Raw genomic sequence first — 20,798 nt, 5'->3', positions numbered from 1 at the left:
TTATTTTTATCGATTCATTTATATTATTTTTTATTTTATTTCATTTAATTCATTTTAAAATGAAGTATTATTTAATATACACATGGTTAGAAATTAAATATTATTTTATATAAATGATTATTATAAATATAATTATTATATTAAAATATTACGACTGCAGATTTAACGTAAGTTTAATTATATTTTACTTGTAAACTCATTTTATTTCATTCGGACGGCGAAAATGAAGTTGTTAGAGTAGCTCTGCAGAGTCAGAACAAAACAAACAAAACGGCTACGCAACGCTTTATAATGGGAAAGATGCAACGTTACGTTACGCGTTATGACTCCGACTCTCCGACATAGTATTATAAATGTTCGAATCAGGCGCGTATGGTGACTAAAATGCTGTCTAGGTAGGCAGCTTGCTAGGTTTTGAGACACAGACATTGTCTCGTTGCTTTTCGTTTCAGCGCAACGTGAATAAACAGGTGTTTCCACGGAATAAAGAGGCTTTTATAAAGATAAACAAATGCACAAGGTTTCCTACAAAGGTGTTTGCTGCGCCATTGTGCTCCCATCAGCACATTCTATACAGGGGGTCCCGTGGGCGTCGCGGGTATTGCTGTATTGGTGACGGAGCTTTTGCTCGTGGATGATGATGAGGACGATGATGATGAGGAGGAGGATGGGGGGGAAATGAAAGAGACGGGGAGGGCGTTGCACAGAGGGAAACGTCATTGACACCAGGGGCGGCTTGCATCAGCACACAGTAGTAGTGTTTAGTGGCCAGCGCACTGAACTGTAAACTACATACATTTCTATGTCTGTTCTTCCTCCTGTCGTCTTCCACGCACACTCACGCTAGCCTCGCCTCTCTCCCATCACTCGAACGGTGCAGGACCCGCGTGCTCGGCCGCCGGCTACCGCAAGGCAGAGGATGAGATGTCCGGAACCACATCACAGGCGGACCCGATAGATGCCACAGCGCGGATCGTTCTGCTCAACCGAGCCCAAACCACCAAATTTTGTGACAACCATGTCAGGTGAGTTCATTTAAGTCTTTATTGTACCGAACAGGAAAATGTTACATTGCAGTTTGAATTTATTCAAGCTTGTTTTATTGAGCTCTTAGTGAATTCTTTGTTTAAACTGAACATGGTCAAGTATCCGTTATTGTGGTATTTTTGTGACTGTAAATTTGCAGTTTTAACAGAATGTTAAAGATACTACAAACAATTGTATCTTTGTTGCAGTTCTCTAAGGCAGACCCCCCTCTTTGTTGTTAGTCTAATATAAATGCAAAGGATCAGCATTTAACTTGCACTATCAACAAGAAAACAATACTACAATATTTTTGCTTATTTTGTTTATTTGCACTAATGTTAAAAAGTTTGGGGTCAGTAATGCTTTTGAAAGAAGTATCTTATGCTCACCAAGGCTCCCTTTATTTGAAGAAAAAAAAAAAAAAATATATATATATATATATATTCATTCTAATATGCTGATTTGGTCCTTAAGAAACATTCCTTATTATTATCAATGTTGAAAAAGGTTGTGCTGCTTAATAGGTTTGTGGAAAGCGTGATGCATAGATAATTGTTTTTCAAGATTCCTTGATGAATAAAAAGTAAAAAAACCCAGCATTTATTTGAAATCAAGTAACAAGTCTTTACTGTCACGTTAGATCAATTTGATGCGTCATAGCTGAATAAAAGTATTAGCCTAATTTCTTTCAACAACAATTTTTTTTTACTGACCTCAAACTTTTGAACGGTAGTGAATATACTGATGAACATTTCAGTCTCATCAATTTTGTGTTTTTACACACAAATAATAATAATAATAAAATACGATATTTTGTGTTGCTTCAAAAATAACTCAAATAATACACTAAGATTTTGTATATCTTTTATTATCAAATAAATTAAAGCTATACAAAATTAAGATGTCAGATTCTCAGTGAAATGCTTGAAATGCTTCTTAATTTTTTTCCCTTCAAAAAGCAGCTCGTTCACAGTTCATTTAGTGTGTAATTTGTAATTTGGACATGACCTGAAGTGATGGTATCAGAGTGATTAAGTTGTTTGCTTAATTATTATCCTGTCCATTTTCACCAGTTTGACTCATTCTGAAAGATTTGCGCACTTCAAAGAGGGGCAATATCCCATTGACAGTGTGATCAGCCAGTCACTCCTCCCATTTTTCCTGTATTTCGCAGTCACTCTCGACTTTTTTGTTTTTACCCGTTATTCTTGAATAATTATTAATTAAGTGCATTTTATGCACTTTATGGTCCAACGTAAAGATCATTTTATTAACCTCTAATGCTATGAGATTGATTACAGAAACTGCTTTAATCAAGTTAAGGCTTTCCCTCAGGGAAATTCCATGCTTAATGTATGCAAGTATGCATTGAACGCGACATCTGAATAGCTTCCATTAAGTGAAGTACTCCATCAGAGATTTCCTGTGAGTACACCAAGGTCATGTTCCGGGCCGTGCTTGGCTAGAGTTCATCTGCAGTTCCTGAACAAAAAGTCCTTTTGGTCTCCAAAGTGCCCAAGTCCTCTAAAGACTTGAGTGTTTCTTTATCTGTTTGATGGCTATTAAATCCGTTTGATATGTGAAATTGCTGATGACAAAATGGCACTGTTTGAATCTTTATGTATATGATTGTGTTCTGAAAATGATAGGTCAATACTTGTAACCAAAGCCTGATAGATTTGGATCCCAGACCACTTTCATATTAGTGCCATAATATGGAAGCTCATACAAAATCAACCTCTCAGTCCCGAAAACACTCACCCACACACACTTCATCGATCCACCAGTATATTCTAAAGATTTGATTCTGCTCTAAAAGGCTCTATTTTGGTTCCTGCAACAACATGAAGGCGGGCCTAGAAATCCGTAGCTCTTTTGTCATTGGCTAATTTCAGTTCAGGTGGAGCTCTGACCTTTTCTGCTCATCAGTTTCTCAGCATAATGCCTGTCTGACTGGAGCAGTGGAAATTTTAATAAGAATTATCTTATGCCTTAATCTTCATGTTTTATTTACCATCTGGTTTCTGCTTCCCATTGCATTGGCATCAAATGGTCAGCTGTCAATCACAAAGTAACCAGATCAACAAATCCAGCGGAGCAATCATCCATATCAGTCTTTTAGGGTAACCCCAGGTACTACACATTATGGCGACGCCGGTTTGGGTTTCTGTGTGTGTGATTGGGCCGCTGAATGTTAATGAAGGGGATCGTATGAATGGTTTCAGCCACTCTTTGATGTCAACGATAGCCTGTCGTACTTCCAGGTCAGCTACAGAGCTGCTGTTTGATGCCTAGTGTGGGTTACGCTGGGTGTGTTAGGCTGTGAACTCATTGCCTATGAGCCCAGAAGGGTGTCATGTTTACAAAGAGGACCACGCTAGCACAAGAACACATGCTGTATTTTAGAAACATGCTTACGATTTGATTTACGCAATAAGTGCCTCCAGATGCGGATATAAAACACCCACACAAAGTAATACTGACTCCTCTTTAGATTTAGATGGGCAGCCTTGGGACGGAGGCAAATTTGTAGTCCCGGAGGTTATTTTTAGGGATTTTAACAGCTATTTTAATGACTGTAAAACATTTACTGCCGCAATCAGCTATTCAAGAGCTACTTAGGAGTTTGATCAATACAGATAATTGACAGACATGCCGAGAAACATCCATCCTAACAGCCCAAACACTTATTTTGGGATTGTTTATCTAAATTTAATGCAGTGAGCAATGAACTGTCAGGTGTTTGTGAAAGCATATGGATCCTGGCTCGTATCAAAACACTTACGAGTGCTTTTTTTTTTTTTAAATAGAAGCCTGAGTAGAGCTAATCCTAAATTTGTGCTCTTGTGGCCCTGGTTGTATATATAGATGTTTTAAAATAGTTTAAAGCTGATAGATTGCTTTTAAACTCATCAATTTTCCCTTTTCTCCCTCTAGCACGGCTAAATACGGGATCCTTACCTTCCTGCCACGGTTCTTGTACGAACAGATCAGGCGAGCGGCTAATGCCTTCTTCCTCTTCATCGCTCTTATGCAGGTATGACACTTGGGATGTTCAGATAACTGTATGAACTGCATCTTCTTTGTTTTGAGAACCTCAAAGTAAAAAATGTGTTGCTCATGTTGGTCTCTTTCAAAAGGGATATCCATCTGAGGAACCATACTGCTTATGCTGACCATTTGACTTCTCGTTAATTTGCTAACACGTCCATTTGTGTATTATATCCATTTTTGGAAGTGGTCCACTATTTTACTCTCATCCACTATGAGTCACTATCCACTCTCAATAACCGCTGCCACGTGATCAGACTAGATAGGCCAATATTGCATGGAAAAAGAGTGAGCAAAAAGGCTAAATAGCTAAAAGGTTTCTTCTTTGTGTCATGTTGTTTACTCAATACAGTGCTTTCCAAGGCTTAGTCACCCTCATGTCATTCCAAATCTGTATGACATTTTTTCTTTTTCTGTGGAACACAAATGAATATATTTTGATAATGTACTCGTAACAATGGGAGATGACTAGAGCTTTTAAACTTCTAAAAGGACCATAACTATCATAAGAGTGGTCTATACAACTTGTACACTATATTCCAGATCTTGTGAAGCCATACAGATTAAGATTCCGTTTTTGCTACCTTATCTTTTTCATTGTAAATGGGACTTTCCCAAAGCATGTTGTTGTACCACCAGAGTAAAGTATCTCATTTTATGTTTATTTGCGTACATTTTCAAATGCAGCAAATCCCTGATGTCTCCCCAACGGGTCGCTACACAACGCTGGTGCCCCTTATCTTTATTCTGACAGTGGCTGGGATCAAGGAGATCATTGAGGATTATGTGAGTATTCTGCTGAATGGAGCGCTGCATTGACGTTAAACTGTCCAGATCTTGTTTTGACAACACTGGATAAGTGCATTGTCTTTCAAATTTTGTACGAACAATGTTGATGAAATGTCACGTGTTGTGTCCTCACAGAAAAGACATAAAGCAGACAATACGGTGAACAAGAAGAAGACAACAGGTTGAGTGTTACAATCATATCTGTGTAACTGGGTTAAAAATGAACTAAGGCAACTCAGAACAAAAATGCCACTTGAAGTAACGGAAATTTGAGAGCTAGAAGGTCTTTGTTACGTAACATTTTCTATATTTGGAAATACTATATTTGGCATCTCAAGTTATGGGTTTAGTGCTAATCATTGCAGTCATGGTAGTGACCTATATTTGTCAAATATCTATATTCACTTGCAGCTAATATGAAGTGTTTTTTAATTAAAGCTCTGAAAACACCATTAATATATACGATATTAATCATTATTAATACTTAAATGTTTTTACATTTAGCTTACTTAACACTCTTATTTGACTTAACACTCAATGGGATAGCTATTTAGAAAAAAAAGCCAATTTAGGGGCAAATACAGCCTCTTATAAAGTAAATTTCTAGTTGTGTTCTATACCTGTATATTCATTTTATATATGAATTTTTCTGATGATGTCATTGTTTTCTAGTACTGCGTAACGGAGCATGGCAGACCATCATATGGAAGCAGGTAACCCTGTCTTTGCCTCTTTCTGCATCTTTTTTTCTTATTCTACTTCTTTTGTATCTCCCTCCTTTCGGTCAATGATGCTTTCATTTATGTTTTTGTAACACCTGCTTTTTTCAGTTCACCTCTCACTGCTGTCTTTTTTTAAACTTTTTCTTCATTTTTTTACATCCTGCTGTTTGTTGCTCCTCTTTTCTTTGTTTCCAAGCACTGCAATCTATTTCTTAATCTCATTTTCTCCCTCCTCATGCTGTTGCAATGCTGCACCTGCCCACTAGGTGGCAGTGGGAGACATAGTCAAGGTGACTAATGGCCAGCATCTCCCGGCTGACATGGTCATAGTGTCCTCCAGGTCAGCACCGCAGTGTATTTGTGTGTGTATCCGTGGAGTTTGTCGTGCTGTAGTGTGATTTTATAACTCTGAAAAAATAAGTTGTAATTGTGATTTGGGGAATATGTTTCAGTTAAATATTTGTGTGTTGTGTTTATATTTGTGTGGTGCTGTTTTGAGTTCATAATCTGCGGCTGTTTTTCTCACAGTGAGCCTCAGGCGATGTGCTATACTGAAACATCCAACTTAGATGGCGAGACCAACCTAAAGATCCGACAGGTACATATGATAAAAGTCATGTGTTTTGTATAATGTGTTCTAAGAGTGTAACATCAGGGCTGCATAGTGCGAGCAAATGGTCGCATTTTGCAACCTTTTTCCCTGTTGGTCCGACTTAATTTAGTTAGAGGTCACACTGGTGCCACCACCACGTTTCTCAATTGATAAGAGCTGCTATTTCTGTTGCATGTGAGAAACACCAAACGAAACAAAAGCAGAACGAAACCTCTCTGCTTGTTTGAGCTGCACAGACTGTTTATCAGCTCGGACAAAGAATTGACATCGCAGCGCAAGCTCAGAACAGGTTTACTCACGGGGCGATCTCGATTATGTGATACTGTTACTACACGACGATGAAGCACGACTACATGAACGGACAAGTGATAGAAGGCTTTTCACTCCACAAATCACCAGCATTCACCATGGATTTAATGTAGAAGCACTAACTGTAACCATGGTATTGTGGCAGAAACAGTCGGCTGTTTTTACATTATTCATTTAAGGGTTTTTACAACCTTTTGAGAGTAAAATTCAAGCACTTTTAAAGGACTTTGAAGTGCTTCACACTTTTTCCAGCACTTCGAAGCTCTAAATATTATCCAATTTAAATGTTATGTTTAATGTGGTTACCAAAAAAAATTGTTTTTCATCCTTCAAAGATTGTCCCCATTTGTAAAACTAAAAGTTTCAAGATGTAGGAAAACAAACACTTTTATTTAAAAAGGTTACCACTTTCTAATATTTTTTTTTGCTTTTGAGTTTATATTCAGATATTATGAAATTACTATTATAAAATACCAAATCATCAAGAAATTATTTTTTGTCAAAGGTTGACTTTTTTGTACTGAAGTATGAGGTAGGAAAAGTCACAAACTTTGTGGCACCATTGTTATTGCTCTCAAATGTTAGTCTGGAGCTCTGAACATACTTGTTTTTTTGTTCCTTGTGTTCCAGGGTCTTTCACTCACAGCTAGTTTTCAGTCTCTGGAGGAACTGATAGCTTTGACTGGTCGTCTTGAATGTGAGGGGCCAAACAGACACTTGTATGACTTCACTGGAACACTGCGCTTAGACAACCTCAAGTACGCCAATTCACTATTTGAAATAGTGTGAATTTAAAATATAACACACATACACACACTTCATTCATTGACCATGTGCTTGAATTACAGCCCAGTTCCACTTGGGCCGGACCAGGTGCTGCTACGAGGTGCCCAGCTCAGGAACACGCAGTGGGTTGTGGGAATTGTAGTCTACACTGGACATGATTCTAAACTCATGCAGGTAAGTGATCTCAAAAAAGCTGGATGTGTTGTTACTGTTAACTAAAACTATTAAAGTAACGTAATTTTTGCTCACCAAGGCTGCATTCATTATTATTAAAATTAATTAAAAATTATTTTTACTGACCCCCAAACTTTTGAACGGTAGTGTATAGAGCAGTGGTTCCCAATTCCAGTCCTCGTGACCCACTGCTCTGCACATTTTGTATGTCTCTCTTATCTGACACACTCAGTTCAGTTCATGGAGTCTCTCCTAATGAGCTGATGATCTGGTTCAGGTGTGTTAAATAAGGGAGACATACAAAATGTGCAGAGCAGTGGGTCATGAGGACTGGAATTGGGAACCACTGGTATAGAGCATTAATATAATGTTTCCATCCTGCAGAATTCCACTAAAGCGCCACTGAAACGCTCTAATGTGGAGCGTGTGACAAACATGCAGATCCTGGTTCTTTTCGGGATTCTCCTGGTCATGGCGCTGGTCAGCTCCATCGGGGCCGCCATATGGAACGAACAGCACACGGATAAGGCTTGCTGGTACCTTTCCCGTGCAGGTAAATATACACAGTGAAACCTACTTTGCCCTTTTAGATGTGGATTTAGAATATTTATTCTACCTTTTCACTTGTTCACAGGTGACATCTCCCTGAACTTCTGGTACAATCTGCTGACCTTCATCATCCTCTATAACAACCTGATACCAATCAGCCTACTGGTTACTCTAGAAGTGGTCAAATTCACACAGGCTCTCTTCATTAACTGGGTAAAATAAGACTAAATATCACCAATTACATTGTGATCAACTGATCACTAGTGATGCACCGAAATGAAAATTTTGGGCCGAAACCAAAAATTTTGGATGGTGGGATTGGTGAAATATAAAAATTTAAATGATAGTAAACTGTAATAACTTGTTTTCATGACAGATTTATTCAAACATACACTAAATAATGAATACATCACTAATAGGTTAAGTAAAAAACATAATGAATATGTAATACAGTGCATATATTTATCAAAATGCTCCTCTCTAGAGTTATTTTTTGCTTCACTCAATGTTAAAATACATTTTTCAAACGGTACCAAAACCATGAGCAGAGAACTGTGATTCAAACTGAAACCTAAGGATTTCAACCGTTATGAATGAATGCTTTGCTCTTCATGCGTATTTACAGGATGTTGAGATGTATTATGCCGAGACAGACACTCCCGCTATGGCCCGAACATCCAATCTGAATGAAGAACTAGGCCAAGTGAGGAGAAGCTCTTCTTGTTAACTTTTACAAATGTTAATCTACCTTGTCTCCAATACGCCTCATTCACTGTCTTTTTCTTTTTCAGGTAAAATATCTATTTTCAGATAAGACTGGCACTCTCACCTGCAACATCATGCACTTTAAGAAGTGCACCATAGCTGGAATTACATACGGGTAATTGTGGTGTTCTTTTGCTTTCGTACATCAATACACTCACATTATCCTTGTGCTTTGCATCATACTGGCTCTATTAGAGTGCATTGATCTGTTACTTTTTGTTTATATTTGTGTGAGTGGCCACTGATCTATAACGCTGTCTCCAGGCACTTCCCAGACCTGGAATGCGATCGATCCATGGAGGACTTCAGGTCAGATGCCGCTGATTCTATCTGTCCTATCTGGCAAATATTACGCAGGTCTAAGAGGATAATGTGCATTATGAAATTATGTTGTCCATTACATCTTATTTCTGTCTGTCTTTTTGCAGTCACCTTCCCTCTACAAGTCATAATTCTACTGAGTTTGATGATCCTGCACTTATCCAGAACATTGAGAAGAACCATGTAAGAGCTTTTTAGCTGTCCTCTGTTATACCTGGGATATTAAAACACAGGTTCTTGTGTATCATGTATTTTAATAGTTCAAATCTGTCCTTTTCTATAGCCCACATGCCCCCAGATTTGTGAGTTTTTGACCATGATGGCTGTTTGTCACACTGTTGTACCCGAGCGAGAAGCAGACCAACTAATCTACCAGGCTTCCTCACCAGGTACCACAATATTCTTATTGGTTTCTGATTGGTATTTGAAGCTTCTCCTTCAGTTTGATTTAGTAGTTAACCACTTAATTGTCACGCTTAAAATCGTTTTCATATAATTGAAAAAATTGATTGACATAGAACATTGTCACAAAACAAAATTTCACTAATCATTCAACATGAGTTGAAGATCCTGAAGAAACTGTATCATGGTTTCCATAAATATCTTAAGCAGCACAACTGTTTTCAACATTGATAATAATTAGAATGTTTCTTTAGCAGCAAATCAGCCTATTAGAATGATTTCTGAAGGATCATGTGACACCGAAGACTGGAGTAATGATGCTGGAAAATCAGTGTTGCCATCACAGAAATAAATTACATTTTAAAATATAATAGAAATCAGTTATTTTGAATTGGTATTTTACAATATTACTGTTTTTTACTGTGCTTTTGTCGTTAAATAAATGCAGCCTTGGTGACTTTTGACTGATGTTTCCATAATCTTGTGTTTTCAGATGAAGGAGCGCTGGTTAAAGGTGCCAAGAGTCTGGGCTTTGTTTTTACTGCACGAACACCACATTCAGTCATCATAGAGGCGGTTAGTGTGTGTTTTCTTGCCATTAATAATAAGAACTCAAAACGTACTGTTTGTATGTATTAAATTTGTGCTTTTTTATTGTGTTTGTTTCTCAGAGAGAAAAAGAGCAGACATATGAGCTTCTTAATGTACTAGAATTTTCTAGGTAGGAAACAGCTGTGAACTCTCACACCATCACACATACAACATCACAAACACACATTGTTGTGTTTCAATGCATGTGTCTTTTTTTTTTTTCAGCAATCGCAAACGGATGTCAGTGATTGTAAGAACACCTACGGGTAAACTTCGACTTTATTGCAAGGGAGCGGTGAGTGTTTCATAAACCACATAATTAGCGTGGAGACAGAATGTACAGTAATGTTCAAAAGTTTGGGGTCGGTAAGATTTTTTTTTAAATGTTTTTGTCTCAAGCTCATCAAGGCTGCCTTTTATATGATCAAAAATACAGTAAAAACAGTAATATATAAAAAATGTTGACATTATAAATGTCTTTACTGTCATTTTTTTAATGCATCCTTACAGAATAAAAGTATTGATTTCTTGAAAACAATATTACTGACCCCAAACTTTTGAATGGTAGTGTTTACAGTACATATACATTCATATTTTGTTAGTTTCACATAATTAATCATTCCTTATGATGTTAAAGCTTACACAAGCCTTAGCAATGTAATGATGCTATGCATTTATTACAGGACAATGTGATTTTTGAGCGTCTGAATGAGACGTCACAATATAAAGACTTAACTTTGGCCCATCTGGAGCAGTTTGCCACAGAAGGTGAAGAGTTTCTCAAGCCTGTCATTGTTTGTCACAGTTTATCTTCTCTTTGGATTAACTTTGGTTTGTTGTTTGCATGCGCAGGGCTGCGGACACTTTGTTTTGCGTATGTGGACCTTGAGGAGGGGGCGTATCAGGAATGGCTGAAGGAGTATAATCGTATCAGCACTGTGCTAAAGGACAGGGCACAGAAACTGGAGGAATGCTACGAACTCATAGAGAAGGTGCATAATATATGCCATGCTTCTCACTAGAGAACAGCTATTATATTTGATCAAGGGATTGTTTGAGAGAGAGTGTGTGTTTACTCTCACCAATCCAGCCTTTTTACTACAGGACTGATTCACATAGATGAACCACATTTTGTTACACACGATGTAGATCTGAAATCGGACCTCTTAGACAGAACTGAGCAAAACTATGAAAGGATATCTTGTATATTTGTTAGGAATAATTGGCAAGAAAATTCATGGACTGTCTCTCGCATATGGTCATAGAATCACCAAGAGTCGGATACAACTGAAATGGTGATGGATGGATGGATGGATGGATGGATGGATGGATGGATGGATGGATGGATGGATGGATGGATGGATAGATAGATAGATAGTCTGATGCTGAGATTGTAAATGGGTGTGCTTCAGCTGCAGTGCTTTGATTGGTCAACAGGTGGCACCGTAACATTACATTTTCACAGCTATGAACTCATATTGTGCAGAAGGTGGTACTCTGTTGTTTTTTCATTAACTGCTACAAGCTATTAACTCACTGACTCCCCATTAGGCCGGATTACACAGTATTGCAAAACTTGGAACTTACTGATCAGAGATCTAAGCCCCAGGACACAGACGCTGTTATATAGAGCAGTGAAAATCCAGTTTGTTGGGTTTTGTGTGCTTTTCAGGGCTCTGGCCCAGATTAGTAGTCTGAGGACGGGTTGGTATACCACAGTGAGGATAATTACCTGCACCGGTCTGCCAAAAGCCTCATAAAACCAGAGTCAACAACACTGCTGTGTTACGTCTGCACACACACATAAATACACTAAACACTCCACAAATATTCCCTTACATACACATACATGGAGGGAAAGAGAAAATAGAAAGAATTGGATAAGAAATGGTAAAAGATGAAGAGGAGTAAATGAGAGCAGATGGAGTGAGAAGGTGTGAAAGATGTTGAGGTGTTGTGTTACCTGGCTTTATTTAGTAGAAAGTTTCGAAAAAATGTTGTGCTATCACTTTTCTAAGAAATCACACTCAGGATTTTTGCCTGTGGAGAATAAATTAGAATTTAAAAATCCCGTAGAACTCGAGCAATATCTAGAAACCAGGATATAAGACTTCAGGGTCAGCAAGTAACACCCTAGTACACCACCCATAACACCCTTGCATCATAATCCAGTTCATTTTCTGAAGTTAGTGAACAAGATTCAGAATTTGAAATTTAACAAAGAATTAATGAAAATAGTTTTTATTTTCTGCGTAATTTTAGTTTGAATTTAAATACATATAATTTTACACTATAAATCATCCATAAACATTTGATCATACACACAATGTGGTATATTTTCCAGAAACAAGACTATATTAATAATTAGACCAATAAATGTAATCTAATCAAATGAATACTGTTCAATTAAATTCAAAGTCCAATTCATATTTATGAGGGGAGGTTACAATTTAGATTTTTATTCTTCTTCCATCTTCCTCTTTCAATTGTTTTCATTCATCTCTTTGTAACGCAGAACTTGCTGTTATTGGGTGCCACTGCAATAGAAGACCGGCTGCAAGCGGGAGTCCCGGAAACCATAGCAACACTCATGAAGGCCGACATCAAGATCTGGGTTCTGACTGGAGACAAGCAGGAGACGGCCATCAATATCGGTGTGTGTGTCATACATGTGTATATAAAAATCAAATGTAAATTCATGTCCCAGGTGAATTCATGTTTTCCTGGTGAAATAAACATAAAGAAATAAGAAAAAAAAGAAACCAAATACAATTCTACTTTGTATTTGTACACTAAGAATGTAATTAATGTTCTAATTATTAACACTAAGTATAAATCTCATTAATTTAGTGTTTTTACATTTATTCTAAAAAAATAACTAAAGTAACAATTTAAAAAATATATTTTATTTGTGAACTGGTGTTCAGCTGTTCTTTTTAATAGTCAACTTATTTTCGGATCATCGGTCATCAAGCTCAGTAAACACTGGTCACAGACACGGAGTTGGAAAACTATGACTGATTATAACATGGTTTTGCAGTTGTGGGTGTTTGACAATCATGGCAGTTCCCAGGTTAATATTAAACATTTAGTCCTATGCAAAAAAAAATATATCAGTGGGTCAAAATGCTTGGTCTGTTTTGCTGGTTTTATAAGAGATTTGCGCACTTGTCAGCTGGACAGGAAGACCAGTTAAACCAGACAAGCAAACCACCTTAGGCTGGTTTAAGCTCAGCATGGATGACTTAAAGACACACCTTTTTTTGGAAAATAAGCTTCTCTTTTTAATATATTACATGTTTTATTACTGGTTTGTTAGGAGACTTTTTGTATAATTGACATTATATATATAAATACACACATATGATAGAATACAATATCAAACAGACACCGATTGAAAACCCACAAGCAGACTCCCAGATTAATGGAGACGTGGAAGGAAGGTCAGATAGGCAGTCAGGCGGGCGCTGCAGACAGACAGCTCAAAATAAATTGGGTGAGACTGGAGATAAAGCACTGGACAGCAGACAGGCATTAGTGGGTAATGACAGATATACAAAGAGGTTAAGTTGTTGTTGGGGTGTGTACGTGTGGCTTTGTGTAACGCCTCTACTGTAACCCCTCTGTGCCTCAGGTTACTCCTGTAAGCTGGTGTCACATGGCATGTCCCTCATCATCGTCAATGAAGATTCCCTGGATGTAAGTACATATTGTGCATGTGTGTGTGTTGTCTCTGGAGGACGTTGGGTGTGGACGGGTGAAGAAAGTGTGTGTCTTTTTGTTCTTGTTCTCAATGATGACACCAGACACTTTAATTACCTTCACCTGTACATGATGAAAGCCATGATGGATCATATGTGCTGTGAAAAATTACATACTTTTGAGTGTGTAACAGAAGAGTTGGCAAGCTTTGGGACATAGTTATGTGCATGCTGTCACAGTTTAAACTGCCCTGTCAATCATCTTGTCACGGTTAAAATATAATTTATTTTCCTACAGTTTCAGAGAGAAATGTAGTAGTTCTCATGTGGAGAACTCTCCTTGTGTGTTTGCATTTTGCATAATGAAGCATTTAAAAGTTAATGACCAAAGGTATTATTACAAAAGTTCGCAATGCTGTTGCAAATTAAATATAGTGTGGAGAACATTGAATAAAAGTCTTTTTGTCAGGTTACACTGATAATGAATCACTCAAACCCCCTTATCTAAACCTCTGTACTTAACCGTCGGACTCGCACATCCGTCGTGTTTGTAGCTTTTTAACACTTTGTGTTCTTGTTTGTAGTTCTAATCGAATCCTCGTCCAACGCGCAACGGGTTGTGGGTAATATTAGCCGTTAGAGCGTGCAGGGATCTCCACTTCGGATTCTAACCGGAAAAAGTAGACCAGCCTGATATCTTTGGAATACTCATTTCAACATGATTTGGGACACATTAATTCTAATTTCGAATACTATTTGGGACGGATAGTATGCGAATTGGGACGCAGCAATGGACACACACTCATTAAGCACTTGAGAAAAAGCTGAATAGCACACACAGGTGTATCTTTAATTAGAAGAACATTTCTGTCCCCTAGGTTGATTTTAAAGGAAGAATGCTTTAAGGAATGCTTATGAATCTAGTTTTAAAAGGTGAATTATAATAGCTATCAATTTTAGCTATCAATCTCTTTGATAATGTTTTCCTTATTTTTCCTCTGCTCGGTTGTAGGACAACTAGTCCGCTCCTCTTATTTTTTTCTCACACACAAGGTTAATTACTTCCAGGCAAAGATAGTCATACTAGGGAGCTTGTAAAGTCTCAGATCTCTCAGTCAGCCAGACAGCAGAGCATCACTCACTCACACACATACACACACAGACTGAGCAGAGATCTGGAAACAAAAGCTCCCAGGAAGAAACAGGATGACTGTTATGCGTTTAATTTTTTCCCCCTTGTTTAGAAACTCTGATAACGGTTTGTAAAAATACAGTTGGCAGATTTTTGGCTCTTTTTGTTTCCAGTAATTTTGTTTGTAAAATGAAAACAGTATGTTCAGATGAGTCGGTTTAGTTGTTGCTGGATTGAGGCTTTAAGAGGCCATGCTATAATTGTAAATATAATTATGGCTGAAGGGTATTGTTACCCCAGCATCAAATTGCTTATTTTAAACTCGCATATCCATTTGCAGATGAGAAGCATGAGTTTGCTTTGCACAAGTGCCGAATGTTGCATGTAATAAAAAAAAAAAAGTAACTATTATATAGTAACTAATATAAATTATTCCTGTGACGGCAAAGCTGACTTTTCAGCATCATTACTCTAGTCTTCAGTGTCACATGATCCTTTAGAAATAATTCTAATATGTTGATTTGCTGCTTGAAAACATTTCTTATTGTTATCAATGTTGAAAACAGTGCTGCTAAATGTTTTTGTGGAAATCGTGATGCACCGTTTTCAGGATTCGTTGATGAAAAGAAATATATTAAAAAATATTGATCCTGATCAAACGGATAAATATAGAATGGAATGGGTTTTTTTTTAGGCGCATTTTATTTACTCTACATGGTTTAGCGCAGCTGCTAGGATGAATTGACCAATCAGCATCCAGCACTTTATCTATTTTATAAGGGCATATTAACCATTCCCATTTTATCAGTATTACTTGCCAAGTCTTTTCATTTGACTTGTTTGTTGATTTCAAAAACATGTGATGAAAATTCAGGCTCATTGTGAATAGTCCCATTAGGCTCAATCTAAAGCCCAGCAACAAGATGTTGTGGTTGTAATGGGTGGTGATTAATAAATGATAGTGTTGTTTTTGTTCTGCCCCTAATGGGCCGCCATTTACGGTAGTCAATATTGTACTTTTGAAAATTGTCCAACTACATAATAGGATTTATTGAATGAGTGTTTAATGGCTTTTTATTTGGACATTTTATGCCACTAGTAAAAGATTGACATTTTAAAGAGATGGGCGGTTTTCGTCTTGGTTAAAACCTCCTAAAGAATTCTTTCTTATCTTATCGAGCTCTTAAAATAACCCACAATACCTCAGACACTGCTGGGGTGAGCCTAATGTCACAGCTGTGTGTGTTTGTGTGGAGGGTGTGAGTGTAGTGTGTGTGTGTGTGTGTGTGTGTGTGTGTGTGTGTGTGTGTGTGTGTGTGTGTGTGTGTGTGTCAGCTGCCGTTTCATGTAACGCACAGTTGGGCCAACACATCACGGTCCTTCATGTCTTCCTCCTTTCTTTCTGTCTGTCATCTATATAATGCACAAATAAGTTTGTTCGCCGTCGTTGATGGTGTGATTGGTCAATTTTCTCGGTCTCTCCTGTCACACATCTCCTCCTCCGTCTGTCAGCGGCTCCCAAATTTACAGGAACAGGGTGTGCATTAGAGTGTGTTCGAGCGTAAGTGTGTGTGTCGAGTGAGGAGTAACGCGATCTCCTTTTGGCGCTCAATCTCGTCAAAACAAATTCTGCCAGCAAAGCCTCCTGGGTAAACATGATGGCTTTTGACTCAGACTCTGTGACAAGTTCCATCTGTCACTCTGCTGTGACACACACACACACGGTCCCATTCAGACAGCTGGTGTCCTTGTAACACACATGGAGTTATTCTTATCCAAACATTTTCTTTGCCTCCTTCCTTTGTCGTGCATATTCTTTCCGTGGCCCACACATATTCACTTTCCCAGACACACACACACACACACACACACACACTGTCTGTCTGATCTTTCTGATAGGCTGCATTCCACGTTTGCTGTCACACAGCCTGCATTACATGACTTACACAAACATGCTCACTGTAGTCGTCATTAATCATACACACACAGGTTGTGCTCTTTCCTCATCCCTATGTGTAATATGAATATTATACACAGAACTAAAAGGTCAGCACATGCGCAAGACGGCTGACATGTAATCGAAATCTGTCACGCACATTATTTAGGGGCCAGAACATTACAGGCATCCAGTATGTTTATGTTTTATAGGTATGGGAGTGTTTCTGGCATTTAAAGGGATAGTTCACCCTAAAATGAAAATTCTTAACGTTTAAGAAATTACCATTTATTATACCAATTACCTGTTATGAGGTTATTTTGTCTATCAAACACAAAAGTAGACATTTTTGAAGGTTCATGCAGCTATTGCTATACAATGACAGATCATAGCGCCTACAAAAACAACTTAAAAGTACCATTAAAAAACTGGTTCATACGACTCTTTTTTTATGTCGAAACCTTGTGATGGGATTTTTTTTTGTTGTCCTTTTTTAGAGCTTCACTTTAAAAAAGTTTGTCTCTTGCCATACAAGTTCAGTGTTCATTTAAGCTCATTGAAATTGTTGTATTGTGAATGTAATCTTGATTATTTATTATACGTCATTTATTGAAAGGATAGAACATTACTTGCAATTTCTGAGGGTATTTTAAATAAAAAAATGCCTTTACAATAACAGCAATCTTCAGTCATGATTAATTCAGATTATTACAAAGCCTCTTGTATGTTATTGCTTTTATAAAAAGTTCCTATGTAATAAAAGTATTATGGGCACAGGCTTTCATTTTATATATGTGACCCTGGACCACAAATCCAGTCACAAGTCGCACGGATATATTTGTGGCAATAGCCAACAATACATTGTATGGGTCAAAATTATCGATTTTTCTTTTATGCCAAAAATCATTAGGATATTAAGTCAAGATCATGTTCCATGAAAATTTTTAGTAAATTTCCTATCATAAATATATAAAACATTTCTTTTTGTGAGTGAATGCAGAACAATCGCGAACATAAATGGAAACTTTAAAGGCGATTTTCTCAATGTTTCGATTTTTTGGCACCCTCAGATTCCAGATGTTCAAATAGTTGTATCCCGGCCAAATATTGTCCTATCCTAACAAACCATACATCAATGGACAGCTTATTTATTCAGCTTTCAAATGATGTATAATTCTCAATTTCAAAATTGTGACCCATGTGACTGGTTTTGTGGTCCAGGGTCACAATTATACCGTTCAAAAGTTTGTGGTCGGTTGGGATTTTTTTAATATAAGCCGTGTGTGTGTGTGAGAGAGAGAGTCCTCGCTGCCTTGTGCTGTTTATGACACAACTGCCATGCTACACTGCCACTGAACAGATAAGGTGACCTGTCATATGTCACAGCAGTTGCCCTTAATGTCTCACTAACTGTGTGTGTGTGTGTGTGTGTGTGTGTCTGTGTGTGAGATTTCTCTATGAATGGAGAATGTGATCTGTGATATGTAACACCAAAGGGGCCTTTCTCTCTATTCTAAATATAAATGTGATAAGATCCCTTTCGCAGGAACCTGAGAACACAACAAAGCCCCAGTATGTGCGTGTGTGTGCGCGCGCTTGTACAGTAGTGTGTTCTATAAATGTATGTGTGTTTGTGAGAACATGTACTCTATTCAGTTCCCAGCACAAAGATATACAGAAAATAACATTTACCTTGGATCATGAAATACATTCACTTTTGATATCTGTCAGGGAATGACATAGAAAAATGTACAGCACATCCAAAATAGGGGAAGTCTGGAGTCTAAATGAGTCCTTAATGGGTAAAACTCTAGTTTTCTCTAGAGTGTCTCAAGAGTTCCTAGCAAAAGGTCTTGATAGAAATTATAGAATAACAATAAAACTGCATCACCAGCAGCTGTCCAATAGTGTCTGTCCACTCATCCCATCCTGTCAAACACTTTTCACCACCTGAACTTATTCAACACATGGCTGAGTCCCACAGAATTTGGGAGACACTAGTACTAGTCTTTCATATTATTTATTTATTTATTTATTTATTTATTTACCATTTATTTTAAGTAATGTTCTAATCTTTCATTAAATATGATGAATAATAATTAACTCTAGTTTTACATAAAAAAAAAGGTCTAAGTTTTATATTTTTGTTTTACTTTTACATATTTTAAAATTTGTTTTTTTTTATATAGAAAAGTGGCATTGACATTTTTGATTGCCATTTCACACTTTTAAGAGCGTAAAACATCTACTGTAATACAATTGAATAATTATGTTGCTTGCAAAATATTTTAGTGTTAACACTTTATAATATGGTTCATTTCATTAACATTTGTTAACGCATAAGGCATCACAAACTAACAATGAACATTACACATATACTAATGTGTTTTTTATTGTAGTATATTTTATGTTTTAAATATTAACATTAATGTATTATGAATGAATATTGAACAGTAGTATTATAAATTAACATTAACAACCTTATTGTAAATTTTTACCATTTTATTTGTTTATTTTTTATTCATAAAGGACTACTCTTGCATTTATTTATTTACTCCAAGGCCCCCCACTGTCCACAACAATATTCAAAAATCCCATTACTTTAAGTCATTTGTGAATTACTAAATAAGGAAAGATTTTTACAAATATTTTTGACTACATTTTGAATAAAATATATTGGGAGGATATTCCTTTTGTATTCATATGTATACACTTTATAAAATGCCTATGGAGTTTAGTGTTTTTTATCATTTTTTGTCAAAGACTACATCCTGATCGGATTCAGAACAATGATCAAAGCACAGTTGGAGTAGATCGAGTCCATCAACACTCCTAATGCTTGCACAGTCTTAAGGCCCGTTCACACCAAGCACGATAACTATAAAGATAACGACAAAGATAACTATATATGCGTCCACACCAACGAACGATAACGGTCTTTTTATTCTAAGCACGCGCGCGCGCGCCCCATTTTAAATGCGCGAGACCTTTAAATTAGAATGGATTCTGATTGACTGTCAGTGTTTTATCGTTTGACAGCTGAAAAAAAATCGTTCTGAAAGTGATCCCAACGATATCGTTCCTCATATCTTTATCGTTATAGTTGTGGTGTGAACTCTGTTATTCTTTAATATGGAGAACGATTTTTAGAATTATATCTTTATCGTTATCTTTATAGTTATCGTCCTTGGTGTGAACGGGCCTTTATAGTCGACATTTTATCATTTGGCAGTTTTGATTTATATGCTGTTTAATGTTGGTGATTGCATTATTTTACATATGCATCTGCTTACATATGTTTCTGCATCTTCGTTCACATGTGTTTTAATCAGGGGATTCAGTAATCTTTCAGAAGATGTCATAGCGCCACCTACTGTATAACAGTGAGAAAGCCGGAAAATTCCGTCAATTGCGGGGAAAGAGTTAAAGGGCTAGTAAAGGTAGTAAAGACATCATTAAAGTTATTCATGTGACTCCAGTGGTTTAATTCACGACACGAGTGCATTGTTTGTGCACAAAAAAAAAAGTACCACTCAATTAACTAAATTATAATCTCCAACTCGCGTTCACAAGAGCACCACGATGCGTGCATGTTTCGTTGTCGCAAGAGCAAACTTTATTGTGTGAACGTGCATTGGAGATTCATATTTTGTAAATAGTGGTACAGTAAATTACGTTTTTCATCTTGAGGACCCCTTGGAAGTTTGCTCAGGCAGGAATTTTGAAAGTTTGCTCAGGAACCCCTTTCCTAAAGTATTGGCAAGGTTATGGACAGTGAAACTGCATGGCTTGAGTTTGCATGAATGGAGGATTAATTCAGTGTTCAGTGTGTGGTTTCTGGTTTGCCCAGGGATTAAGATTTAGTGACTGTTGGCGGTTCCCATGGACACAGCGCTAGCAGCCGTGATAGCTAGAGGTTTGACTGGCACGT

General features: G+C 37.2%; 1 protein-coding gene across 8 annotated transcripts in view; it reads left to right on the top strand.

Moving 5' to 3' along the window:
* Positions 1-20,798, top strand: part of atp8a2 (ATPase phospholipid transporting 8A2) — a 57,112-nt gene that overhangs the window by 14,390 nt on the left and 21,924 nt on the right. For 5 of the 8 annotated variants that reach the window (XM_084102094.1, XM_084102096.1, XM_084102097.1 and 2 more), the window contains 23 exons: positions 881-1,025; positions 3,964-4,063; positions 4,765-4,863; positions 5,002-5,047; positions 5,539-5,579; positions 5,855-5,928; positions 6,117-6,186; positions 7,141-7,268; positions 7,359-7,470; positions 7,855-8,023; positions 8,105-8,232; positions 8,645-8,722; positions 8,811-8,899; positions 9,049-9,093; positions 9,213-9,288; positions 9,389-9,494; positions 10,001-10,083; positions 10,179-10,228; positions 10,324-10,393; positions 10,782-10,866; positions 10,951-11,090; positions 12,614-12,752; positions 13,733-13,797. In XM_084102094.1, the coding sequence (XP_083958220.1) occupies positions 881-1,025; positions 3,964-4,063; positions 4,765-4,863; positions 5,002-5,047; positions 5,539-5,579; positions 5,855-5,928; positions 6,117-6,186; positions 7,141-7,268; positions 7,359-7,470; positions 7,855-8,023; positions 8,105-8,232; positions 8,645-8,722; positions 8,811-8,899; positions 9,049-9,093; positions 9,213-9,288; positions 9,389-9,494; positions 10,001-10,083; positions 10,179-10,228; positions 10,324-10,393; positions 10,782-10,866; positions 10,951-11,090; positions 12,614-12,752; positions 13,733-13,797 (2,138 nt within the window). Of the gene's footprint in view, positions 1-847; positions 1,026-3,963; positions 4,064-4,764; positions 4,864-5,001; positions 5,048-5,538; positions 5,580-5,854; positions 5,929-6,116; positions 6,187-7,140; positions 7,269-7,358; positions 7,471-7,854; positions 8,024-8,104; positions 8,233-8,644; positions 8,723-8,810; positions 8,900-9,048; positions 9,094-9,212; positions 9,289-9,388; positions 9,495-10,000; positions 10,084-10,178; positions 10,229-10,323; positions 10,394-10,781; positions 10,867-10,950; positions 11,091-12,613; positions 12,753-13,732; positions 13,798-20,798 lie in introns of those variants that run through there. The other 3 variants (XM_084102095.1, XM_084102099.1, XM_084102101.1) reach the window with 2 other exon arrangements.

The sequence above is a fragment of the Abramis brama genome (genome assembly GCF_963993115.1).
Source record: "Abramis brama genome assembly, chromosome: 24".
NCBI classification, from domain to species: Eukaryota; Metazoa; Chordata; class Actinopteri; order Cypriniformes; family Leuciscidae; genus Abramis; species Abramis brama.
The sequence above is the reverse complement of the archived record's forward strand: the minus strand, read 5'-3'. Positions and strand labels throughout refer to the sequence as shown.